Here is a 26,280-nt window from a genome sequence, read left to right on the forward strand (position 1 = left end):
TGGCTTTTGCGCGGGTGGGACAAGCATGAATGCTAGCGCTGGTACGGATAAAGAAAAAGATTTCGCTTAAAACAGACTCTCAGCAGCAAGGGATAAAGAGCTGTGCATAGTTTTCTAGTTTTCATATAAGAAGTCTGAAGCATGCTAATTTTCAATGACTGAGATTTGAGGTAGGTTATACGTATGTAGTGTAAAAACATGAGACTGCAGCAGTTCTCGCTCCCAACCCATGCACAGCTGCCGCTGCCATGGTGTCCACCCCCCCCCCCCCCCCAGGTTTGGACCAGTTTGAGCCTCCCTTTGAGGCAGGGAGGGAGACGCCATGCTGGAGTGAGCCCCCCGAACCAGAAACCTCCAAGGAAGCAGGACTTAGACAGGTTGTATGGACTGAAACATTCTCCAAACACACCCCTTTCTCCCAAACACCGCAAATTTCTTGCTAACATCATCTATGCGAAGCTTTCAAGGCACCCCTGCGACAACCTACAATGTGGAAGTCAGACGAGACCTGGGCGAAACAAACCGAGGCCGGCACCCGAATCCGACCCCTTTTTTTGCCCTGTGAAGATCACCACCACTATGCCACAGCCAAGCACCATGGTACACAGCCCCAGGACACACAAACCTGTCCATGGGCTTCCCTAAAATTTGACTTGCCATAAACTCTACAATCCTGATATGCTATTGGGTACTTATAAGAAAAGCAATAATAGATCATTGAGTTTCCTTGTCAAATATATGCAACTTTACAGATTACGGTTAAAAAAAAAAAAAACTATGAAGGACGGACAAAGCATGTTAAATATTCTGCCAGTATTTACAGTTCTCCCACAATTATCTTGTTTAAAACATACTGCTTTTAAGTTGTTGGGAAGGGGAGAGGGAATTTGCTTTTTTTTTTCAGTTTTGCTTTCATTTTTACATCTAGGTGAAAGTGCTTTTAAAAAAATTCTTTCCCTATTTACAGGTTTAAAATCAGACTACATAAATGTTCAGGCTGTTTTACCAAGATCCTGCTAATCTGTGCCAGTGCGGAAGGAACAAGGGTTACAGTAAACACAAGGTGATTTCTGCACGGTGATGGCATTGGCTTTCGCTCACTCGCTCTCCAAAAGGCACCTGAAAGTGCAAAAGCAATGACTGGGGACACTGACACCCAGCTTCGGTCTTGGTGGGGCCCCAGCTCCTGCCACACCACCTGCCTGGAGAGCCGCATTAGAGCTCGCCTGCCCCAGCACAGCTTTGGGAGACAGAGGCAGGCGAAAAGCCTCAAGTGAGATTGTTTGAAAAGCACCACGTGGTTGTTGTTGTTTTTTTTTTTGTTGTTGTTGCTGTTGTTTTTTTTTGTTCTGTTTTGTTTGTTTGTTTGTTTGTTTTGCGGGAAGAACGGTGATCCATAGGAAGGAGAGATGACAGCACCTGGGGAGAGAATAGTGCCACGCTCAAGCAGTGCTTGCCACCAAGCTGGCTTGCTCAGAGAGGCCGCTTGCATGCACAATGAGACTGGCACATTTGGAGAGTCAAGTCTTGGATTCACTCTTCCCAGAGCCGATCACATGGAGAAAGTCCCCCAGAGACTGAAAGCACCAGACTTTAGCAACAGTGATGTACAGAGAGCAACACTAGCTATTCACAGTTCTGTGTTGTGTTTTTTTTTTTTTTTTTTTTTTTCTGGTTTGTTTGTTTGTTTGTTTGTTTATTCCAATTGGCTCCTTGGAGGTGCAGCCACCGCTGAGCTGCTCCTCTTCTCCTTGGGGCCACTGGCAAAGGAGCCCCCAGATCTGAGCGTAAGCTTAGCTCCCTGGGAGCAGCGTCCTCACCTCAGTGCTCTGAGCCCAGAGGTGTCCTGAAGTCTCCAGTGCCAGGAAAAGCGCCATCCTGGCAGAGCCAAGCTCGCCAGCAGCAAAAAGCCACACGTGAGCACACCATTCCAAGACATACTGCCTGCGAATGGGCCTCCCGTATCTGTAAGAAAGAACTCCTCGAGTTGCAAAATAAGTTTTGTAGGTCCTTGGAAAAAAAATAAAATCAGATGTTCAGTGTGTCCAGCTAATAAAGCACGTTTCCAGGTGACTCTAACATGCAATCCCTGCTAGTCTCCATGCATGGGAGCTGGAGAGATTCACCTCTTGCTTTGTTAAGCTGGTTTGGTGTTTGGGTTGTTTCCTGGGTATTTGTTGTTGTAGCTGTTGTTTGTTTATTTATGTTTGCTTCTTTTTTGAAGATCACCTTTGTCATTGTTGTTGGAGTAAAACAAAAAAATTCCAATAAATATGTTTTAAGTGGAATTAAAAACTTCTCCTTTGTGAAAGGATGCTATAAACTTCTCTCTCCATTCTTGCAGTGCACAAGGATAGATTAAAAAAACAGAGATATAAATATTAGATTACCAAAAAATGCCAAAGAGCATTGTTCCTTTGTTTTTTTCCTACTTCTCACCAAGTGCAGCTTTCCAATGGCTTGCACCCGAGTTGGTTTCATTTTTTCCAAGTATGTGTTGGATTTATTTTGCTTTTCTGTTTTTTTTTTGTGTGTTTTTTTGTTTGTTTGTTTTCTTCTCCCCCATGCCTGAGGAGAAAGCACCACAAAGCAACACCGGTGCTCCAGTGCTGCTGACTTTGAGGTAAGATGGGCTGCGGCAGCTGCCTCCGCCTCAGATCCAGCGGCTGTAGGGGCCTGTCACCTTGGTGTAGGCATAGGAGGACACAGTGATGGCAGAGTTGGTGGGGATAGCCACTGCCTGCCGCGTGGGGACCAAGTCCCTCCTCTCCTTGCTGGGTGCCTCGGCTGCCAATGCACCACCCCACTTGCGCTTTTTGGCGAAGGCCTTGGCATCCTGCTGGAGACCGAGGCGTGCAGCCTCCTCCTGCCGGGCACGGGCGCGCTCAGCCAGCTGCTTCATCTTGGCCTCCCACAGTGCCAAGCCATGGTTGGGCTGGTTCAAGTTCTTGTGTTGGTAGAAAACCAAGGAGATGCGGGTGGGGTGGCATCGATTGGGCTTCTTCAGCGGAGTGGTGGCATGCAGCTCACGGCGGGCGCATTCGATGAGGATGGAGCCATGGGCAGGTGCCACAGCCACACCACCAATGTTCTCATCCAGGAAGTTGTGCTCACTGTCTGACCACTCCTCCTCTTCTTCCTCTTCTTCCTCCTCTTCCTCCTCCTTCACCGTCTTCTCTGGCAGCTCCTCAATGCCCTCCTCCAGGCCAAAAGGATCCCATGGCTTCTCCCTTTGGGACCCCACCGCACCCTTCTCATGCACTGCTGCCTCCCACGCCTTTTCAGGCAGCCCTGGGATGGGTGCCGGTGTCCTCTGCTCCTCCACCTTGGCTGAGCCCCATGGTTCCTCGGGGAAGCTGGGCAGCCCTGGCAGGGCCGAGCTGAAGCCCAGCGGCCCCAGCTCCCAGCCCTTGTCCCGCAGGGTTGGTGTGCCTGCACTCGCCAGCACTGCCTCGCCCAGCTTGCAGGGGCTCCATGGTTTCGGCAGCAAGCTCGAGCCACATGCTGCTGCTGCTTCTCCTGACAGGACATCAGGCCACTGCTTCTCTGGCAGCGGCAAGCGCACGGCAGCATCAAAGGCGCTCAGCTTCTCTCGTCCACCTGAGCCTGCGGGGCTGGTGCCTGGCACCAGGCTGCTCCACGAGCTCTCTGCCGTACTAGTCCTCTCAGGAGAAGACGCACCTCGGGACACTTTGTATGGGCTCCAATGCTGCTCTGGGCCCCCACCACATGCTGGCACAGGGACGACTGGAAGGGCCAGGTCAGTGCCGGGTACAGCTGCTGCTGCACTGGGAAGGGGCTCAATGCTGGGTGGGGGGTCCAAGGGCTCCTGCTTGATGGCCCTGCTGCCAAAACAGTTCTGTGCAAATGGCGGTGCATCCTCTGAGCCTGTGCTAGTCCTGTGCACCCCAGCCACTGCCTTCTGCTGGCTGGCATACCGACTGGCCCGCTCGTAGGTGCGCTGGTGATGATTTTTGCTCCGGACATTGTGTGGGATGGGCTCAGGGAAATCTGTGTTCCTGTAGGTGTGGTTGAGGTTCTCCTGCAATGCCTGGATGTTGGGCTTCTTCTCGTAGGTGTTGTTCACCCTCTCGGTTGCCCCATAATTCAGAAACTGCGAGGGGAATACATGGTTGCTGGAAAAACCATAATACCCGAAGGAAGGAAGCGTGAACTTTGAGTGAAACCCATTCACAGAAGGCAGATTGGGCTGTGCATAGTAGGAATGGTAAGAGTAAACACTGTTCATGCTGTAAGGGTCAGAGGGCCGGCAGCTCCCCAGCACCGAGTAGCTCTCCACCACTGCATTGCCGTTGTACTTGAAAGCGTTGTAATGGCTCTGCGGCTCCACCTTGATGGAAGGTTTCAGCGGCTGTGGGGGGATCCCACTTTTCAACGCCATACCTGCAGGCACAGCACACACAGCCACTGTGACCAGCTAGCTGAGAAGGCCATCAGCAGGGACCAAGGACTCCAGGCCCCCAAAAAATCAGTTAGTCTCAAAAATCCAACACCAATGGGCTTGCTGGCCAAGCACAGAGCTCAGCTGCAACTAGCATCACTCAGTGTGCTGGCAGCAATTCATTCCCATGAGCTGAGCTGCAGCAAGATAGCAGGTACCCCAAAAGCCATGGTGCAAATGCAGGCACCACAGTATAAGCCAGTAATGCCAACCTGCACTCAGTGACACTCCTGCAACCTCTGGCCCAAGAAAGCCCCCACCCACTACCCCCAGAAGCCACAGGGGAACATCCCCTCACACGCCTTCTGGACAGCTTAGGGCCATGGGACCTCAGCTCTGTTCCCATTACCTGCATTTTGTTGGAGTGTGGGAAGTTCGAGCGCTTCCTGCTTGATCTTCTCTGGTGTCATCAGCTTCTCTTTCTGTAGCTTCTTCTTCTCTGCGGCAGCTTTCTTTGCTTCCAGCTGCCTCTGCCGACAGGACTTGGCAGGTTCAGGTAGTTTGCGGACCTCACGGGGGAAAGATGTAAGCACCTGGATGGCCCCACTGCCCACCTTTGCGTTTTGGTTCTCCTCACTGCCAAACTCGTCTGTGCTGGACATCTTGTAGAGGGGGAGGACGTGCAGCTGTTCATCTTCAGGGATCTTCCCTACCACGCGATTGTCTTCTTTTGTCAGCGTGCAGACCTGGGAGGAGCGCAGGGTGCCATGAGTGTCCAGGACTGCCAAACCCTTGAGATGCTAATGAATGCAGCCCAAGGGGGACAAGGGCAAAATCCCCTCCTCAACACAAATCCGTATCAGCCTGATGGCTTCCCAGGCTTCCACTGGTGCACCCCCCCAGCCCACACCACTCCCCAGATGCTGACTGGAAACCTCCCGTGGGGTTTGGGTCAGACAAGAGCAAACACACAGTTCTGATTACCACTTTGCTTTCATCTAGCAGGGATAGCTTCAGCACCCCACAGATGTATTTTCATTTGAGGGGCCTTTCTGCTTTCTTAAGCAATTTCAGCATCAAAAAGGGCATTGCTCCATGAGTGCAAGCACCGAGGACCAGCCACCAGAGTCATGCAGGTAGGAAGGGATGTGACAGAGGCTCAGATATCTCCGCTCCAAAGCGCTCCCTGCGGGGTCCAGCTGGATGTCGAGCAGCTTAAAATGCAGTGAATGGGGAACCATCCTGAAAACCAATGCCAGCGCCTGCTTACCACTGTGCAGCCATTGTAGAGGTTATGCTGATCTTTGTGAGCATGAGCACAGAAGTCCATGCACGCTGTCACCCCTGAAAACGGCCTCCCCTCCTTCAAGCCCAGACGGCAATCTATTGCGACATCCTCGTTGGTAACCTAGAGGAAGAAGGAGAGGGCTCCAGTTGCCTGAAATCTGTGCACCACCACCCCACTCCTGTTTCTGCTGACTGACAGGTTGTGGAGACCACAAGAGGATGAGTAAGTGGCCCGATACCTGGTTTTGGTAGGCCTGTGGTGCCAGCCTTTTGTAAAGTGGAGCAACCTCAGTGGCCAAATCCTGAAAGCTTTTCCGGAGCAGCTCTTCCTACAATAGGGAAAAGAAAGCATTGATGTACAGGAGGACATCACTCAAGGGTTTCAGCAGTGGGGATGCAATTAGGAGTGGAGCCCCGGTACACCACCTTGTGTCCAACTTGTTCTGCTATGTCTGCCATCACACAAAGAGCACAGCCCAAATTTCTGGTGACATCTTGGCTATTCAACTTCCAACCAAAGTCTCTTGTGCTTTTGCTTGCTCAGCCCAAGAGCCCTCTGCCATCTCCCTGGGGTTTCTAGAGAGACCCCTTTTGTGTCACCCTGTAACGGCTCTTGGCAGCAAAGTCCTGGGACATCAGTGAGAGCCTTACCAGGTCAGACTGACTTTCTTTTCCCCACCATTTCATCAAAAATACCACAAGGTACCCTGTTCTCATGCTTTCTCCTTGCCAAATTTGAAGCCAGGGTTAAAAGGAACCCACTCTCCCTACCCTCCACTACTGCTCCACTCTGTCTGTGTCACCCACCTCTTTGGGATTGTCCCCCACCAGCCTGAATTTCCGTGGAGTTTTGCTTCGGGCATATTTGCAGCCATTAAAATACATGCTCCAGGAGCAGCCGAAGGAGAAGGAAGCACCACAGGTGTTGGGGTCTTTGCCTTGGCATGCACAAGTCCGGCTGCAGGAGGGACATTGAAAAGGAGCGTCAGCTGCTGGCACAGTGAGAGCAGTCCCTTCTGGGGATGCAACAAAAGCCTGGGTGGAGTGTAGGGAGTTCCTCCACTGGTTTTAGAAATACAGGAGGGACACCTCAGTTGCCATTCCACCCACTTCCCCAGCCGGCATGGTGGCACTTACTCATCATTCAAGCCGCAGCGACGGCTGGTGGGGTTGCCGTACTTGGTGAGAGTGTCAGTGAGCTCCTGGTATAGCGTGTCACCCAGAGTGCGGGGAATACCCTCCCAAGCCAGGATCAAGATGATGATTACGGCATTCTGGCAGTGGTGGCCGGCCCGGTGACGCACCAAACACAGCAGCTTCTCCTCTTGGTTGTGTCTCCGGATCACCTGGAAAACAGTCAGGCCAAATCAGACTGCCCTGAGAGGGAATGTTTCCCAGGACGGGGGGCAAGAAGGCCCCCAAAAGCGGGTGCCGGCTACCTTTTTATCATTCCTCAGGAATTTGGGCAGCAGAGCTGTGAGTGCTCCCATGGTTACCTCCTTCCCCATGGGTTTTGGGGTGCCAGGGGGACACGCTGCCAGCCTGGCCCTGAGGATATGCCATTTGGTGGGTGCCACTGGGCAAGTGCAGGAAGCCCTGCAGAGTTTTCCTGAGGGTGGCTGCAGCTTTTCCTTTCTCTTTGGCTGCTGCAGCTCGAGCATCTTGCCTTGGCCTCCCATGGCCACTACCAGAGGGGACCTCCTTGTCCCCAGGCAGAGAGGGGACAGAAAGGGAGAAACAGTGAGTGTAGTGATAGGACAAGTAGTAATGGTTTTAAAAAAACTCTTTTTTTTTTTTTTTTTAATTTTAAACAGTTCTCCAGACACAGATTTGATTTAGTGGCACTGATGCAGTGTGACGTGCAGGCCCAGGGACCCCTAAGACAGCATTAAGTGGTGCCATCCAGGCATCCCCTTCTGCTACAGTGATGCCTTGAGGAGGCCTGGGGGCCATAGGCACTCACCCACTTGGCGATGGGGCAGCCCCGGGAGCTTTTCCCCTCCTTCCCAGTGTAGATGACCTTCTCAATGCGGATGGCCTTGCCCTTCTCACCGTACCTGCCAGGGAGACACATACTAGCTGCACACACCCTGGCGAGGACCAAGAGGCACTCACAGGGCCACATGCAACCTCACAGGCCCTGCTCACCCCCATGCAATCCACCGAAGGGACTCCTACCATCGTGAGTACCCACAGGCCTGCACAGGCTCCCACCAGCACCTACAAGCATGCACTTGACCTCATGAGGACACATGTGCCCACAGAGCCCCATGCACCCTCACAAGGCCCCACACACCTTCTCGAGCCCTCCCCTTGCCCTCAGGAAACCCCCAAAGCCCTCTCTGATGGCTCCGCGTCCTCAACATCAGAACTCCCCTTTGTCTGCAAGGGGTTGGGGTGGGACGGGGCCCTTACCGCTCCTCCATCAGCTCCCGGATGGACGCCACAGTGGGCCCCGAGCCCAGGTGGGTGTAGTACGGCCCCTCATCCTTCTCCACAATTTGCTCTGCAGGAAAAGGAAGGGGGTTGGGGGAGACAGAGATTTTGGGGTTTGCATGTCCACAGGGGGCTCTGACCCCATGGATGCCAAATTCACTCAGATGAAGCACTTCTGCACCAAAAATCAAGCATTTCCCCACTAAGGGAGCCTAAGCAGGCACCCTTGCTTGCAGTTGCAATATATGGCATTGAGTGTTTTAGGACTGGGGAGGTTTTAGTCTGGATTTATAGCTCCTTTGCACCCCCAAGGCAGCCAGGGATGTTGGCAAGCACTGGTGCCAAAACCTCAATACTCCTCCTCCTTATAGGTGCTTCTACAGCAGAGGAGGAGGACAACAGGGTCCTTTAGGGGTGAAAATCACTGCAAAACCCATTTGGAGACAGCCCCAGCTATGCTCCATCCCCCAGCAAGGAGCAACTTGAGCTAATGCATGCAACAGCGAGGGGTGAAGCCCTGAGAGAGGCCAAAAACTACAAAAATCCTGCGTAGTTAATGGATAAGCTTGTTTTTAATGAGAGAGGAGTGAGTCTCCGTTTCTGACCCTTCTTTCAAAGCAGGCAAAGGAGCCGAGCTTTCCACCATGCAGGGTTTTCCCTGCAGCAGGGGCTGAGACACATGGAGAGGGAGGTTTCATCACACACAGGAGGGCTGAAATGATGGCAGGATTTCAACAGGATCTGATTTTTGAAGCCTTGTAGGGCAAGCCACTTAATAACCTAGCTGTCTCCCACCACCACGTATCTCTCTGCTGCCCCTGGCATGGGAGATTTGCTTGGGCCACCCGAGCATGCTCTGTTTTGAAGAGAAGTGATTAGCTGCAGCGGCCACCTCAGCACATGAACCCTTGGACCCCCTCTGCTCTCTGCCTACCTGCTTACACGATGTTCACCCACCTGGCCCCGCACACTGCAACCGGACCAGCCGGATGCTATTGAAACCACCCCGAGATAATTTTAGGACTGAAAACTGCTGCCGCCTGCTGTCTGGATTGCCTGGAGGATGTGGGGGTGCTCTGGGTTGGCTGAACCTGTGCAAGGCAGGAGCTGCTCAACAGGGGAGAGGCAGAAGCAAGATCACACTACCGCAGAAGGATGCTTGGGCTACAGCCTGCAAGCAACACAGCCCCAGCAGCAAACCCCCTCAGGGCTTTTCGGGCATGGAGGTGCCAGATGGAGAACTAAAGGATGCTCCAGGCAGCTGCAGCAGCACAGGGGTCAGTCCCCAGAGCATAGGGATGCTCAAGCACCGCTGGGTCAGATGCATTCGGCACAGCGGGCTAGAGCTGGTCTGTCTTCCCATCCCTCTGCTCTCAGCCACATGATTTTCATTCCTGTCATGTCTAACTGGCTTGGCGCCAGGGCTAGGAGAAAGCAGGGCTCAGCTGAGCTGCAGCTGTCCAGACAGAGATCAATACAGGACACGCAGCGAAAGCTGATTTTATTACAGTGTCTAACAGCACAGACACCTAATAAAGCACCAAGCCCCGACTCCTACTTAATTGCTTTCTCTCACAGCTTTTCCTTGAGAAAACGGGGAAAGGTAGAGGCGGGAAATCCTCCCCCCAAACCTCTAAACCACATTGAAAAAGAAAAGCAACGCAAACCTTTCCTGGCAATGGATGTAAAACTCCAAGTTAAGTTTGAGCAGCTCCAGAAAAGCCTTTCATTTGCTCAGTGTCATTTGGGCTAATTACTGCTGCCATTTACAAGCAAATAAATAAATAATCATATGCCTCACTAATAAAGTGCAGTTTGTGCTTGGCCTGAGGCCACCTCTCTCAGTAGCATAGGGGCTTGGTTTTCCTGCACCCACTGACCCCAAATCCTTGCCTTGCTCCTCACAGTTTAAATTTGGAGGGAGAAGATCCAGCTCCATGCACTTGTGAAGAAAGGGACAGTGGAAGGAGATGGACTGCAGAGACCAAGCAGGAACTCTCCAATACCTCCTGCGAAGTCTAACAAATGCCAGCAAAAAAACAAAAAAAAAAAACAAAAAAAAACCACCACCAAACCCAGAGTTTTGCATCTTTCAACACATCCTGGCAGGGACAGCAACTGAAAGAAACAGCATCCTGGTGGCAAATATGGCCCCTAAAACAGCACAAGCCAAGAAGAGATGCTCTTACTTTGAGTAACCCACTCCAGCTAATTCAACTTACAATAGCGGTAAGAACAAGGCAAGGTTCTAGGCAGGTTGGTGGTGCTGGGGCAGGTATGTGCCCCTTTATGGGATTTAGCTGAACAACTAAGCGGAGGTAAAATCAACAACGCTTTGGTTTTGCTGCTCTTCCAGCCTGCGCCAGCACAACCAAGTCAGACACCACCACAGCAATGCCATGCTCACTTGGCTTTGGCCACCTCACCATAAAAATAAGAGAGAAGAGAAAGACCAAATGTACCCCACAACCAACACATGAGATCTCTGCAGCCTCAGAGTTTTGCCAGAAAAACAAATTCCACACAAAGCTGCAAAGCAGTCTCAGTCCTCCCCTGTCACAGACACTGCTGGGGTTGGATGAGACCAAAATACCCATCTCCCATTTGGGAGCAAACCCAGAAGCAAATCTTGGTGCATTTTTTTTTCAAGTTTGGACCCCAAGATAATGTCTGTGTGGGTATGTTGATCCTACGACAAAACAGTTGATGCAAAACAGAAGCAGGAACATGCACAAAGCCAAAAAGAGCAACATCCCCAACCCTTAACAAAAACAAAACAATACAAAACACCGTTTTCCTGGCATTGTGGCATCACTCTTACTTATCCAGGGGAATCCCACCCTGCAAACCCCAAATCCCACTCTGGACAGCTTGAACTGTGCTTGCCATTGCCCCAAGACCCCCAGCACAGCTGCTTGCTCACCGACACAGTCACAAGTGGGGAACTCTGCCTGTGCGCGCTTGGCTGGGGTGTCCAACAGGCTCTTGGTCGGCGTGTCCAGGTATTTCAGTGGTGACTCCAGGAAACCGCTGAGGGTTGGCGTCAGTGGCACCTCATCCTTGGTGGGTGTCCCCTCTGCCTCATCAGTGTTTTGGCTCTCCTCAGAGTAAAAGCACGTGGTTGACACCACAGTGATAGCACCAGAAGACTCAATTTTGATCTGTTTGGGGGACCGTGCAGAGAAAGTATGCTCCAAAAGCGGTCCCTTCCCTGGTGAAAGTGAAAAGCTTTTGGAGACAGGCTGGGGAGAGCTGCTAGAGGCCAAGGTGGTGGTGCTGGCAGTGGGGGGCATTTGTGAGGCTGGTGCCGGACCCCCCCGCAGCTCAGCTGTCCCAGGAGGCTGCAGGTTGAAGTTCTCCCCAAATTCAGCCTCAAACTGCCGGATGAGCTCTTCCAGCTTGTCATCCACTACAATGGGGGCTGGTGGGGCAGACAGCACTTCTTCTGAGCCAGACGAGCTTGGTGTTATTGGCAGGTGGCTTTGGGGGCCCCCCCCAGGGGCACCCCTTTCCTGAGAATTGGGAGTGGTGGGCAGGGGTAGTGCAAGAGACTGCTGGAGCGGGAAGGCAGGTGGTGGCGGCTCGGTTTGCATCTCTTCAGTTGGGGGCTCAGCAGGTGCCCGAAACCCCTCCAGACTGATTTGCCAAAGGGGCAGGAAGAGCGGCTGTGAGTCTTTCTGCTTGGGCTTCTTGATCTGCACTTGCTTGCGGGCTGGCTTTTCGGGCTGTGTTTTCTTCTTTTTCTCTTTGGCCTGCTTTTCAAAGGGTTTGGGTGGCCCAGCCAGGGCACTGGGTGCCCACCAGCCAGGCGGCCGCTCTGGGGTGGCCACGGCTAGGCTCTGCTCAAGGAAAAGGCTGCGCTTGTGATGGAGATGCTGCTGCAGGACCAGCTGCGTCTTCTTGTGCAAATTGGGCTCCTGCGGCAGCGGTGGCACGCGGGGGCCGCTTGCCACATCCTTGGCAAGCGCTCGTTCAGGGGGCTTCAATGCCGCTGTTGTGGGGGCTTTGCCAGCCTCGGGCCGCTTGAAAGCTGCCTTGATGTAGTCAGTATTGCCCAGAAGCTGCTCCAGCTCTGCCATGGGGTCTCTGGTCCCTGCCAGAGGCACCGTGCCAAAAAGCGGCTCTGGTGAGGCACCAGGCTGTGTGAGGAAGCGGGGCCCCGGCTCTGGTGGGACAAGGGGCCCCGGGGGCAGCGGGGCTGTGGGTTGCCCATCACCACTGGGTTGCGGGAGCGCGGCTGAGAGCTGCGTTAGGGCTTCGATGGCAATGGCTGTTTGCAGGCTGATGTTCTTCTCCTTGGCGATGTTCAGTGCACTTTGGGAAAAGGGGAGGCCATCCGACGGGCATGGCTCAGCGGTCTCAAGCACCGGCTGGGGAGCAATAGCACCTTTCTCAGGGGGTGGTGGGGAGGCCGGCACCGGCTCCTCGCCCAGAGCCGATTTGATCTTCTGCTCCAGCCACTCCAGGTAGTCGGGGCACTCAGGGCCATCACAGTTGCAGTTGGGGGGCTTCATGCCATGCTTGGCCAAGGCCAGGGCAGCCTTGAGGGCATGCAGGTCCTCTCCCTGTGGCATACCGTCCTGCGGTGCCAGCACCTCGCTCAGCCCTCCCCTGCTCATCTCGGTGTCAAACTTCTTGTACAGCAGCGAGGGAGAGTCCAGGGGAGGCAGCCGGTAGGAGGACACAGCCTCAGCCACTGCCGAGAAGGCCACCAGGTTTCTGGCATCCTCCAGATGGGCTTTGCCAGCAGGGGCCGACTGGCCAGGCAGCCAGCTGCTTGGCTCCATCAGCGTGCTGCCCCCCACCTCTGGCTGGCCCCCATTTGCCAGGCTGAGCCCGTTGCCCTCATTCAGCTTTCTTTCTTCGACATAGTTAATCAGCCCTTCTTCCATTTGGCCTCTTCTGGGGCCATCAACTGGGTCGCCCCCCGAACCTGTCTGAGAATGGGGAGAGTGGAGAGGTGTAAGCACCCCTTGCAACAGTCAACATGCGCCCAAATTCCTCCTTCCACCCCTGCAACTTTTGTCTTTCATCCATTTTACCACAGAGCCCCACAGCTTGAAATGCAGCCACTTCTTTTCACCCCCCACGCACCCTTCCCAGCCCCATGCCACCCACGTCTCCCACCACCCAGTTTCAAAATCGCTCATGGGATGTTTCGGTATTTCCACCACCTGCAGAGTGTGTGATGAGACAGGGTATATGGGAGGGCATCCCACTCCCAGCTGTGTTTTCAGGAGGTCCAGCCCTGCTGATGCATTCCTTGGGACCCCCTTCACAGCGCCATGGGATTGTGGGGCTTCGCCTCACTTTACCCACTCCTTACAGTGGGGATGAAGCTGTTGCAAAGCATTTTGCTCTGCTTGCATCCAGATGGAGCAAAGACCATCAGGCTCAGGATGAGCTCCTTCATCCTCTGCAAATGTAGCACTGAGCACTGGATAAGGTCACTGCAGCTCCAGGGCTCGGCAATGAAGTTAGCAATGGGGCACTGAGCCCAAGTACTGCTGAAGGATGCATCATGGAGATGGGGGAAACTGGGTCCATGTGTGAAGCAAATATGCTGTCTGGGAGTGTTTCACCTGGAGAAGCCATCCTCCACCACACAAAGAAGCCGCCAAGTTGTCTGTGCCAGTGGCAGTGGCAGCATGGGGATGATTTCACCTTGAATAACCCAACCCCATGTCAGCACAGCTTGCCAGACCCCAGCAACATGGAGCAACAGCACCAGCATCCAGAAAACCATCCTTGTGCCACCTGTCAGAGATGCCCACCCAGAGACAAACTAGCCACATCCAGGGAGACCATCTTCCCGGTGCCAGGGCTCACACATCCCTGTTTAGACCCTACAAGGGCTTTGCAAGAAGCAGGGAGGCATTTCCGCACTCGGTGGTTTCTCCCCTCTCAGTTAATGCCAGGGAGGACTGGGTGCAGTTTGCTGGTCACAGGAAAGCTTCCTGAAAGTTAAAAATACAGCAAAGCTCACTAGGAAAAAAAATGGACAAACTAAGCAAAGGCTTCAGGCAGAACTTCTTGCCTCCAGCACTGGCTCCACAGGAAGGACCTACAGCCCTGACGCTCCAGGAGACCCCAAAGTACAGCTTTGGCATGTGAACAAGCTGTCAGTGGTGAGGAGCTTCATTCAACCCTTCCAATGCCAGCCCTGCAGCTTTCACATGAGCAGTCTACAGGGAGAGATGAAGAGCAACATGTGCACGTAAGCATGGCTGGTTTCGACACAGATAAGAACACTGCTGACTGCAGCAAAACCAAGGAGCAACCACTCCCTGCACAACTCAAGACTTCGCTGCCCCAAAAATCCCCCCCAGGGAGAAAACCTGGGGGGCAAAACTCACGGGCAGCACAAATCAGCACGGTGTGGGTGCAAATTTGCGCTGCCCCTCTCTTGGCATGGGGCATACCCCCATGCTGCCACTGCTTTCAAGGGGCTCTAGTGCCATCTCCTTGCTGGTGATGGTGGGGACTTGGAGCTTGGAGCCACGAGCAAAGGGACCGGTCCATCAGGTCAGGGAGCAAATGCATTGCTGCTCATTTGCAGGGTGGGGACATGCTGCCTCCACGCCCCGTGCCAAGTAACATGGTGCAAGGAAGACACAGCCTTGTCCGTCCTTCCCACGCTGACGCCCCAGCCAAGGTTTTTCCCAAGCAGTACGTAGTGGCAGGGAGAAAATGTTATGAAACCCCCTCAAAGCAGGAACGCTCATGCCCTGAAGCGTTCCTGGTGACGCCAGCCTGCAGAAATGGTGTAAAACCTGTTTAGCTCTGGGCGTGGAGCGAATGTTGGCCCCAAGGGTTTTCTGGGGGTACCGGGTGGATGTGGGCATGGGAAGCCCCAGAAAACAGCTGGGGACGCTTCTAATGCCCCCCAAATGTGGATGTCCCTGAAGCTACTGTCCCCAGCCATGCACTACATCCATCACTACATCAGTGAGCGAAGGAATCAGCCTTGGGGTAAACCTCCCAAGGCATCAGGGCCAGCCGCGAAGAGAGATAAGGAGCTTCCCCACCCTGCCTGGATCCCCAGACCCTGCCAAATCCTCCTCTCTAACTGGTTTCACAGGGAAGCCCTGTCTCAAACCTGCCCTCATCCAGATGGAGCTTCAGAATCTTTTCCCCCTGCATCCATCCCTCAGGCACCACCTCTACCTGCCCCAAAGCTGGCAGGATGCTCACACCCCTTGGTGTAAACAGCACAGCAAAGCCACTGGGTCAGGATGGGACAGCAGCTTGGGCTGGCCTTACACTGTCTCTGCCACCACACTGCTCCATCCAATAAATCAGGTTCTAGAATCAGGCTGGGGATGCAGGAAAAAAGTTCATCCTGCAAATGCACGGCAAAACCCATCCTGTCAGCACTGAGCCAGTGCTGCATCCTGTGGTGCTCCCAAAGGGTTAATCCAAGAGCTGCCACCATCCCCAAATCCATGGGGAAAAAATACATTTTTTTTTCCTGGCTCTCCCACACGGCTCCTTTTGTTCCCAGAGCACCACCGGGGTGGAGGGCAAGCACAGTGGGAGCTGTATTTATGGCCCCGTGGGATTTTCATCCCGAAAACCAACAACAACAACCCAGCCCCAACTCACTCCAGCAGCATACGAGGAAATCCTTCCATTAATCAGCGCTGTTTGCACCTATTCCTCCGCCACACTGCCCATTTCCCCACAGAAAGCAATGCCTGCCCAAACCTCCATCCGCCTGCCCCGGGAAATAATAAAAGCTGGGGCGGGGGGAGGAGGAATTAAAATAAAGAGAAAAAGCAAGCCTTTTGGTTCAGATTAGCTCAGTTGTTTGGCTACTGCACAGTCCGTCTTGGATCCTTGGTGTTTTGTAAAAGGGGGAAAACCCCTTTGAGGAAGAAAATAATTATCTTTTTTGTTTTGTTTTGTTTTTCCCCCTTTTTAAATTTTTTCCTTCTGTTTTAAATGCCTTCAACAGAGGGGAAAAAAAAAAAAAAAAAAACCAACAACGACAAAAAGCGGCAGCAACCACACCACACAACACACACAGAGCCCTGCTTGGATGCTTTCCAGCCTGGGCTGTGCTCCCTAGGACTGGTCTGCAGCCATCGGTACCCGCGCGGCGGGGGCACGGTGCCGCTGAGCAGGGCTGGCACGGCTGGGGCACGAGGCACTTACGTCTGTGGGGCGGGCGGTGAGGCCGGCAGCGGCGATGGCACCGGGGAGGGAAGGAGCAACGAGTTTTTCAGCCTCAGCCGCCCCAGCCCTCCCCGCCCCCTGCAAACAGCTGGAGGAGCCATTAGCCCCAGCGCCGCACGCACGTACGGACAGACGGACGGATGGATGGCGGAGGGCTGCGCGCTTGCCCGAAAGTACCGACATCTTGGCCTGGGCCCAAACGGTGCCTCGGTGGAGGGGGGGGGGTCCCACCCCCCCAGCCCCTCTCGAGCTCCTGCAGCCCAACACATGCGGTCAGCCATACATCCAACAGCCTATATACATCCTGCAGCCCTGCACAGCTTTCAGCCCCGTATATCCAGCCATCTTATAGGTCCTGCAGCCCTATCGATCCTGCAGCCCCAGATGTATCAAGTGACACAACGCGATCAGCAACCTTGTACAGCCAGCACTCCTCTGTATCCTGCAACCTTGTGTATTCAGCAAATTGTATCCAGCAATATGCATACCCAGCAGACCTATATATCCGGCAACCCTACATATCCAGCAACTTTATACATACGACAAATTGTTATATTCAACAACCTATACAATCTGTGGACCTATAAACCTGCAACCCTATATATTCAGCAACACTACAAGTCTTGCAGCCCTATGTGACCTCCAACCCTATATATCAGGCAACCCTATATATCCCGCAACTTGTTATATCCAGAAAGCTATATATCCAGCAGACTTACATATCCGACAAGCCTAAACATCCAGCAGCCCTATACATCCTGCAAATCTGTATGCCTTGCAAAAAAAAAAAAAAAAAATATATATATATATATATATATATATATATATATATACATGCAGCAGCCCTGTACAGGGACAAGGTGACCAGGTGCAGTGCTATAGCCACTGTAGGGGACAGAAACATAACCACCCCAGGGCAGATTTGACACATGTTGGCAGGATCTGTCCCAGCAGGGAATGTCACAGGCAACATCTGTCCACAGCTGTATGGTGCTGCCCCATCGCCCTGCCACCCCAGCCATCTCAGGGGACAAGCCAGGATCTGCCTGCCCAGAGGGACAGACAGCGATCCCTGTCTATCCTGCCTGCCCTGGCAAAGCCAGAGCTGCTTCAAAACTGCTTTTTCTCCCTTTTTTTTTTTTTTTTTTTAATCCTCCCCCTTTTTCAAAATATTATTTTAAACATCCCCATGGCCTTATAAGAAAAATTAAATGAAAGCACCCCAAACAAGCAGGCAGGCCTTCCTGCCATGTTCCTGCTTGTCCTAAATCACGCGCTGCCGCCTCCAAACCACATGTTTAGGAAAAAAACAACAACCCAACAACAGACAAAGAACCGGTTTTAAATCCCTTGTGCTCGAAAAACACCCATAGGGCCCATCCAGCCCCTTGAATTTGTGCTGAAGTAGTAATCCTCTACATGGATATTTTGGGTATTTACTAAATCCCCCTTGCCTCAACGTATTTTGCAAGGGCTGGGCTTAGTTGGGGAGAGACTGGAGCAGCTCAGTGCATGCTTTGCTTTGTCCCACTTGAGATTACTCTAAGTGGAGGATTTAGGAGATGGAGATGTGGGTGACCTGCATGCCAAGGGTGCATCAGTGCAGGGGAGAAATGCAACACTGAAATCACCATCAGCCAGCGCACAGCAGGGTTTTTGGGAGGTCAGCGGGAGCCGCCAAGAGACAGCAGCCAGGGCCGGCCAAGAGGCAGGCGGCTGCTTGGCTGCCAGCCCCGTGCTGCGCTCATGGTTTTCCTCCACTGGCAGCCAGCCCTGGGATCCTCTGGGCTCAGGGGCACCGTGGGGTCCCACACGTGATGGTGAAGCCCAGGGTGAGTGAGCATCCCTGAGCACAGGCAACCCTACAATACCAAAGCGCATGGCTGCTGTCACTAAAGGGCTTTCCTCTGTTTGCATGGTACAGATGCAGACCCACGAGCACCCTCAGAGAAGGGCATGCTGCTGAAATTACACCCTGGGGAGAGACATGCTGGAGACCTGTGCTGCTCTGCTGGACGTAGAAAGTCACTGAATGCCACCGTGGGGGATGCTGCAGAGGAGCCCAGTGGCGTGGATGCCCTAAGCGGATGCAACACCCCCAGGAAAAGCAAATGGGCGAGCTCATAGAGCCGTGCTGTGCCCGTGGGAGCCCCTCCCGGCATACTCCCAGCACCGGCTTATTTGTTTTCCAAGCTGTTTCCATGGCCCCATCTGACCCTGGCGCTGGGTTTGAGCTGCTCACTCCTGTCCTCATTTAGCCCAGAGGAAAGCCAGAGCTGTGCCGAGGCTGAGGGTACGGGGCTGCTTTGTGCCACAGGAAGCCACATTAGAGCCCAACCCTGCTTTGCATCATCCCCATGGGAACCCCCAGAGCTGCAATCCTGCTCTAGATGGAACTGGGACAACTATTCTCCCCCTTTTCCATCTCGCAGGGGGGCAGGGAAACAAATCAATGCAATATATTCACTCTTGGTTCCTGCTGCACCAGCATCAGGAGCTTGCAGTGGAGATGGGGGATTTTTTTCCACATGGAGATTTCCCCATCATCCCTGTTGGAGCTCCAGGAAAAGGGTTTTCCCAGCCAGCCAAACTATGACCAACGGGAAAGCACCATGGCCTTCCAAAGCAAAAGGGAAAGATGGGAAAAAGTGGCTGTTTTGGAGCAGGAGCTGCCCAGCTGCAGAATCCTTCATGTGTGGAGCGAGGGAGAGGTGATTGCTCGGATGCAGCAGCTCCTCCAAAACCACCCCAACCAGGAATGGCTGTACGCCAACATCTGTTGTTAATCCATCCTGGATGCCTTTCAAAGCTGGGATGGAAAATTCATACCCCTGCACGCAAGGAGCACAGGGTCCCATTCCAGCCAGGCAATGGGGGACACCTGCGGTATGGCACCAACCCCTGATATAACAATGTAGGATGCTCAGCCCTAGGACAGGATGCTCGGCCCCACCGCAAGGATGCTTGGCACAGCAGAATATCGGCTTTTCAGGAGCTGCATGGTTAAGCCATGGCTAGCGTTCCCATCACATCCTTGAGCCAGGAGCCAGTATATGACAAAGGGAGAGGGAATGGTTTGCCAGGCTGCGTCAGGCTGCTCCAGCCGGCAGGGATGGAGGGAGGGGAGAAGAGCTCTTTAAAGGGAAAAAGAGATGGAAAAAAAAAAAAAAAAAAAAAACAGCGCTATTTTTGTTTCTTGGATCATCTTTGCTCCGACACAGCTGACTCCTCTCATGCAGGCGTTCAGCTACTAGATTGGCATTGGGTCTGGCCAGGCAATGCCAAAACACTGGGTGGCAGCAAGCAGTGCTCCATCAGGGAAGGGAAAAGTGAAGGGCGAAGGGGGAAGGGGAAAGGTAAAAGGGGAAGCAGAAGTGCAGAAGTGCCTTGGGCCCAGCTGAGCGTCTTGCCCATGCTAACAGCACTTTGCCATCCCATCCAAGCCACCCAACGGGGCTGGGTGACTTTTTGCTGCCACTCATCAATGCCACTGTCTGTGGCAGGACAGAGATCAGTGCCCTCCCACACCCTACCACCACCAACCCAGTGGGGAAATTTCCCCCTTGCCCAATTACTTTGCATTGCAAGCAGGGTGCAGAAACTGGCCAGCTTTCAAGAACTGGTAGTTGCAGTGCGAAGCTGCCCTGCACCCATATTGTCAAGGCTCTGCATGCTGTTTGGAGCAGGGGGTCCTGCACTGTGCTGTTGGTGCTTGGCTCCCTAAATCCCACCCTGTCCCACCATACCTGGGGGATGCACAGCCCCGGCCCTGCTCCTTGCTCCGTGAAACCAGTCAGCAGCCTGAGCTTTCAGCAGAGGAGGAAGAGGAGGAGGAAGAGAAGAAGGAGGAGGAGGAGAAGGAGGAACATGTGTGTGGCAAGCTCAAACATGTCGGCAGCGTGATAGCTGGCGGGCAGGAGCCAGGAGACGAGTGGGAGCCTGGCCCTGCCCAGTCTGGGTGCAGGGAAAGCGCTGGTTCCACCAGCCGGTTTCACTGCTGCAACCGGTCTCCAACAGGGAAAAGTACCTGGGGAGAAACTGAGTCTGGGGCAGGCTCGGCATCACCCAACGCAGTGCATCTGCAGTGCCCCGCTTCCTTCAAGCCACTTCTCCAGCCCCTGTGACTCACCCTGAAACGACAGCAACACTGCCCTGGGTGCCCCACAGGGGCCAGGGGGGTCCCGAAATCCTGGAGCGGATGTGATGGGGACCAAGTCACATCCAGGAAGAGCCTCCTAGGGTCGCATCCTGCTGATGCGCCCGCTGATGCGGGGACACTGGGACAGCTGCTTCCCCTTTCACCTCCCGCCCCAGCTTCAGGCTGAAATCCTCCTTCTTGAAAGCATAGGGTGGAAGCACAGACAGAGGCTCTGCATTTCTCTGTTTTGCTCCAACCCCTGTAGTGCCCACAGCCAAAGCAAAGCCCAGTACTGCAAGGCAGCTGCCACCTCCAAAGGGGACATCACGATGGCCACATCCCTTCACAAACCATCCTCCCTAGCCAAGGCTGACGAGCAGCATTTCCCCATACTCACCCCAGCATGGCAGGCGGGAGCCAGCACTACTGCACAGATGAGTCCCCAGACAGGGGAAGGAATAAAACCTCCCACCAAAAAGTTAATTAGGGTCTAGCAGACTGAGCCCCTTCTCTGCCCTATGTATGGGCTCAGGCATGTGCTCAGAGTCAGACCCAACGTATCTCTCCTAAAAGCAATGTTGAAGCAAGATCACTTGTGAAAGGCAAGCAGGAGTGGAGAAGTACCCTGAAGTGCAGCCTTTCCATGCAAGAATGCATTTGCATCACATTGTTTCTGTCCGCTTCTGATCAGCATTGGCACAACTCTTTTGCAGCATGCTGCACAAAAGCCCCTTTTTTCCTACCAAAAAACATCAGCCCCCTCCCACCCCAGTTGCCTCCTGGGGTCTGCAGTGCTGCTGAGTCAGCACCCACACTGCTGAGTCACCACAGCCACATCAGCCAGCAATGAGCTCAGCTGCGGGGGCTCCAGCATCTCTGTGCACGCTGTTGGAGAGGCCAATGCTCTGTCCCACAACAGGCAGAAGATGTGGCTCTGACCACAGCCAGGCAGGTGACACCAGCACCCGCATTTCAGCTGAGAAAAACTTCACCCAGATCCAAAATCACAAGGTTTGGCTTTACACATGTGCAGTCCCATGATCCGGAGGCTGGTGCTGCCATGCTCTTCAAAAATACCCCATCACAGATGATGCCTAAGTGGGCATAAACAGATGTGGCATCACAGCCACCACTGAGCTTTCCTCATCTTGGTCATCCTTTTCCACCGCCAAAAAAGGGAAGGGAAAAAAAATACTAAATTTCTATTTTTTTTCCTCTGTTGGGGTCATCAGCACCAAGGGGGAAGCGCAGACGCTGCCTCCAGATTCACTGGCCTGTGCTCCCTGGCGCTGGTGACGGTGCTGATGACTCACGGGAAGGGAGGGGGAAAGCAACGTGTGCACAGGGCCGTAATGTTTGTAAACCTAAAAAAAGCCATGTGCAAGCAGGCAGCGTGCTCTGGCCGGGAGCACCGGCTGCCAGCGGCTCAGAGAGGCTGAGGCTGCAGGCAAGGAGCCTGGGGACAGGCAAGAAAGAGGCAGCAAGTGCCTCTGTGCAAGCATCATCAAGAGAAGAGTTAGCCCCACTTGAACACTGCAATGACTTTAATTGTGATAGGTTTGATTGCAACAAATTTAAATACAGAGGCTTTAAATGCAATTGCTCTAATTGCAATGCCAGATGGGGCTTCAGAGAGGCTTGGGGTCTTAAAAATATTTTGCCCTCTTGCCTCTCGACCTCCTCCTGCACCCCATTGCCTTCTGGCACATGATTTGTGTTGGCCGATGGCTTCCTGCTCCCTCTGCCCATATGGGAGTGGCGAGCTGCTCTGGGGACCATGGTGGCTGTGGCCATGCCACCAGCAGTCACAAGCACTGCAGCCTGGTGAGCTGGAGCTGAGCCCTCCAGACATTACACAGCATCCCCAAGCCTCCACGCTGACGAGTACAGTAATTAGAACTTGCTCCAATCAATTTTTTACAGCGTTTGGAGGGCTTAGAGTGGGTTGGTCTCCCCACCCGCCCCCCACTCCCCCCCATCCCCCCCAACCCTCCCCCGCCTCATTTGGCTGCATTGGAAATTGCAGCATTGGGAGCTCCCAGTCTCTAACTCCACCATTCAACAGCAAAACCTCATTTAATCAAAAAGATGCAGCGAGTAGATGTGCAGAAGAGCTTTTTTTTTTTTTTTTTTTTTTCCTAAGAACTGCCATTTTAGCTGAAACAAACAAACACACTGCATCATCGCCAGGACAGGATCACCTATGACATCGCAGCAGAAATGCACCTGTGGTCCCACTGCTGTGCATCCCTCACCCATGCAAGGATGGGGCTGTGGCTGGGAAAGCACGGCTCTCGGTGCTGGCACTGGTGTGGTAGGCAGATGTGGAGCAGGGACAGAGCTGCTCACAGTTGTTTCACGGCCAGCCTCTTCCCATTTCATTTCATTTCGTCATCTCCCAGGGGATCCTAGCCCAGGGAAGGAGGGAAGGGGGGGCACAGAAGTTCTTTTACCCTCTAAAAAAAACGGGCAGAGGTGGGGGCTGGCACCATCTTGCACCCATCTCAAAGCAGAGAGGAAAGAGGCAACAGAGCCCCAAGAGTGGCACGGAAGGGGTGGCACTTGGAGTGCTCCCATCAGTCACCCAAACCGCAGTGGGGACAGTGCATGGACCATGACAGGAAACATTGGCACTGTTCTCCCATTAGGAAAGTGCACATGGAACAAGGAACTAGGATGCAATGGACAGAGACCACAGCATGCATGGGCAGGGAATGGGGATTCCGGTGCTGCAGGTATGGGGGGACCTCAGCACACACACACACAGGCAGGGGGACTGAGGTACACGTACATGTGGGTACACGGCACATGTGGGCAGTGGACCAGGGACCCTGATGCCTGAGGGAACTGGGGTTGTTTAGTCTGGAGAATAGAGGCTCAGAGGAGACCTTATTTCTCTCTACAGCTACCTGAAAGGAATATGTGGGGAGCTGGGGGTCAGCCTCTTCTCGCAGATAACTGGTGATAGGACCAGAGGGAATGGCCTCAAGTTTTGCCAGGGGAGGTTCAGGTTGGAAATGAGGAGACATTTCTGCTCAGAAAGAGCAGTCAGGCATTGGGACGGGCTGCCCATGAAGGTGGTGGAGTCACCGTCCCTGGGGGTGTTTAAGGAAAGGTTGGACGTGGCACTTAGCGACATGGTTTAGTGGGTGACATTGGTGGTAGGGGGATGTTTGGACCAGACAATTTTGGAGGGCTTTTCCAACCCCTTAATGATTCTATACCATAGGGCTGGGGACCAGGGACCCCGATGCTACAGAAACAGGGAGCAGGGATCCTGGCGTGCAGAGTCAGGCAACAAGGGACAGCAATGCCATAGGGATGGGGACACCAGTGCACACAAACAGGGGACCAAGGACATTGATATAGTGGGGATGGGAACCAGGGAACTCTGGCACAAGTAAAAAAAGGAATTGGAATGCCAGTGCTGTGGGGACAGGGAGCAGGGACCTCAATGCCATGGGTCTAGGGACCAGAGAGCCCAGCAAATGCAGGCTGGGGACTGGGGATCCTGATGCTACAGTGACAGGGACCAGCAACCCCACCTCATGCAGGCAGGGGATCAGGAACCAGGACCCCCAGTCATGGTAGAAGATTGCTCCCAGTGTGCCAGGGACACCCTGCAAAAGGCTCTTTAGGGTGCAGACCACAGCACAACCACACGTCCTAGATGCACCACGCCGATGCCCCACCACCCCTGTACCTGGCAGGGCAGGGAAAGCCCAACCTAACAATGCCTAACAGGGGAGATGCTGGTGTACGTTTTGATTTCCCAAGGTCCCAGCAGCTCCTCCTCTGTGTCACCTCTCCCCTTAGTTACCTGCAATAATGGGTCCAGGTAGAGAATGCAGGAAAAAAAAAAAAAAAAAAAAAAAAAAGCCATGTCACAGTTAATTAGGTTCCAAAGGGCAGCACTGAGGATGTTTATGGGGCCACCACAACCACCTGCGAGGACTCTGCCCCCAGGCTGCCCTTCCTTCCCCAGCGTGACACGACCACACCAGCACCCCCTGGGTGCCCACAGGCACTGGTGCCAGCCGCATCCCTGGCACGGGACATGGATTGCCCCAGCGTCCCCAAGCACACCGTGCCGACAGCACTCACCGGCGGTGACCGGAGGCTTGGGCAGCCCCGCTGCGGGCTGCTCCCCAGTGCCACCAGCATCTGCTGCCACAGAATCACAGAATCGCCTAGGTCAGGAGAGCCCTTCACGACCCCCACGCCCAACCCCTGACCTAACACCAGCCAGCCCCGCACTGAACCACAGCGCCGAGCCCTGCACCTGGGTGTCTGCTGAAGACCTCCAGGGCTGGTGACTCGGCCGCTTCCCCGGGCCAGAGCCATTGCTGCTGGGACGGCCCCAGGGCGGGGAGGCTTCTCTGGGGGGGGGGCCGCGAGGCCGGGCCCCGGCTCCTCAGGGCGCGGGGTGACAGCAGCCCCCGCTGTGACGTCACGGCAGCCCCCAGCTCCGCCGCCCTTGTGGCCACCCCCGGCCGAGCCTGCGGATGGACTTGGGAAGGGGGGGGGGGGGGGGGAATAAAAATAAAATAAAGGGGGGAGGGAGGGGGGGAGAAAATCGTCATTTCTCCGCGAAGGGGGGGGGGGGTGGGGGGGTGGCCGGGGCAGATCACGCACGTGGGGGCCCCGCGGGAGGCAGCCGCCTCGGGGGTGCCCGCCCCCGCCCCGCGCTGTCCCCCGGCCGCGGCCGCGCCGCCCCCGCCCCGACCTGGCCGGGCCCCGGCCGCTCCCTACCTCGCCCCGCCGCTGCCCCCGCCGCTACGAGGCGGCCATCTTGTGTGTGCGGCGCCGCGCCCGCCCCGGCACGGGGAGGGGGGGGGGGGCCCGGCTCCGCCCGCCGCGCGGCCCCGGCCGGGAGGGAGCTCCGGTGCCCGCGGCTGCACAGGGCCGGGCCCTGTGGAAATGGCGGCTGGGCCGCAGCTTGGCTGAAAGAAATGGGAGCGGGGGGGGGCCCGCTCGTGGGGCTGGGGGCCTCCCGGTCGCACCTCGCAAGGTGCGGGTGCCCCAGCAGCACGGCCGATGGCCCCGCAGCCACCTCCGAAGCGGCTGAAGTTGCACCCACCTCAGCCGCCAGCCCATGCAACAGGTCCTGCCACCGTTTGTTTCGCTGTCACCCTGCAAAATTGCAAGTGGATTTAATGAATGCAGAGGCCTCCTTCCTCCCACCCTCTTCCTCCGGTGCCCAGCTGATAACATCAATAGCCTAAATCTGGAATATTGTCAGGATGGGAACGGTGACATGGGTGAACATTGCACCATGTCAAACAAGGACGTCTTAGTGTCCTGTGGATGACAGCATGGCTGAAAATGGGATGAGCCATGGTGCTGTGCCCTGGCTGCTCCCAGCCGTCACCCCAACGTGTTTTCAGCAACGCCACCCTCCTCATCCCAGTTCGGGGCAAATTCAAAGCTTTTTCTGCCAGCAAACACAAACCAGGGAAAACCCCTTGCCCAAAAGACAAATTCAGAAACTTTTTTTTTTTTTTTTTTGGATTGCATTCAATGAGATTATGCCTATTCTGCAGCTTTTGGCATGGAGAAAGGCTGCCAAATTCATTTAGGGGCTTTGGTTGCAACTTGTCCCACTGGCACCATAAAAAATGGTTTGTGGGCTCGTGCACCCGTTCCCCTTGGCACCAGGGTTTCCCACTGAGGTTTTCTCCCCCAGAGCTGGTAGGAATCACCCAAGCAGGGCTTTGCTGTGTGTTTTTTGTGTTGGTAATGAGCTGTTGGTGAGATGCTGATTATTTATGGACATGGAGTGAGAAGATGGGAGAAGCATTTGGGAAAGGCATCATTGCCTCAGCACTGCTGAGTGAAG

The 26,280-nt window shown here is 54.3% G+C and overlaps 1 protein-coding gene across 4 annotated transcripts; it reads right to left on the reverse strand.

Moving 5' to 3' along the window:
* Nucleotides 1-1,636: 1,636 nt before the first annotated feature.
* TET3 (tet methylcytosine dioxygenase 3) lies at nucleotides 1,637-25,629 on the reverse strand. Of its 4 annotated transcripts, none has more exons than XM_072027202.1 (10): nucleotides 25,522-25,629; nucleotides 11,049-13,062; nucleotides 8,105-8,195; nucleotides 7,653-7,746; nucleotides 6,827-7,035; nucleotides 6,497-6,647; nucleotides 5,929-6,018; nucleotides 5,673-5,810; nucleotides 4,812-5,148; nucleotides 1,637-4,404 (listed from the first exon to the last, which is right to left on the reverse strand). In XM_072027202.1, the coding sequence occupies exons 2-10, from the start codon at nucleotides 13,015-13,017 to the stop codon at nucleotides 2,654-2,656; spliced, it is 4,830 nt and encodes a 1,609-aa protein (XP_071883303.1). In that variant the 5' UTR covers nucleotides 13,018-13,062; nucleotides 25,522-25,629; the 3' UTR covers nucleotides 1,637-2,653. The 4 variants fall into 4 exon arrangements, with proteins under 4 accessions (XP_071883303.1, XP_038023070.2, XP_071883302.1 ...); XM_038167142.2 differs by lacking the exon at nucleotides 25,522-25,629 and adding an exon at nucleotides 25,194-25,326; XM_072027201.1 differs by lacking the exon at nucleotides 25,522-25,629 and adding an exon at nucleotides 20,050-20,931.
* Nucleotides 25,630-26,280: the final 651 nt, after the last annotated feature.

The sequence above is a fragment of the Anas platyrhynchos genome, chromosome 23, assembly GCF_047663525.1.
Source record: "Anas platyrhynchos isolate ZD024472 breed Pekin duck chromosome 23, IASCAAS_PekinDuck_T2T, whole genome shotgun sequence".
Lineage (NCBI taxonomy): Eukaryota > Metazoa > Chordata > Aves > Anseriformes > Anatidae > Anas > Anas platyrhynchos.

Bases quoted from the DNA above. Each gene is read 5' to 3' on its own strand.
- TET3 (XM_038167141.2), bottom strand. From the start codon at position 16,486: ATGTCGGTACTTTCGGGCAAGCGCGCAGCCCTCCGCCATCCATCCGTC. The intron at 13,063-16,282 runs GTAAGTGCCTCG...CCCCATTCTCAG, and splicing joins TCACCGCCCGCCCCACAGAC to ACAGGTTCGGGGGGCGACCC. The intron at 5,149-5,672 runs GTAAGCAGGCGC...CGCTCCTCCCAG, and splicing joins TCTACAATGGCTGCACAGTG to GTCTGCACGCTGACAAAAGA.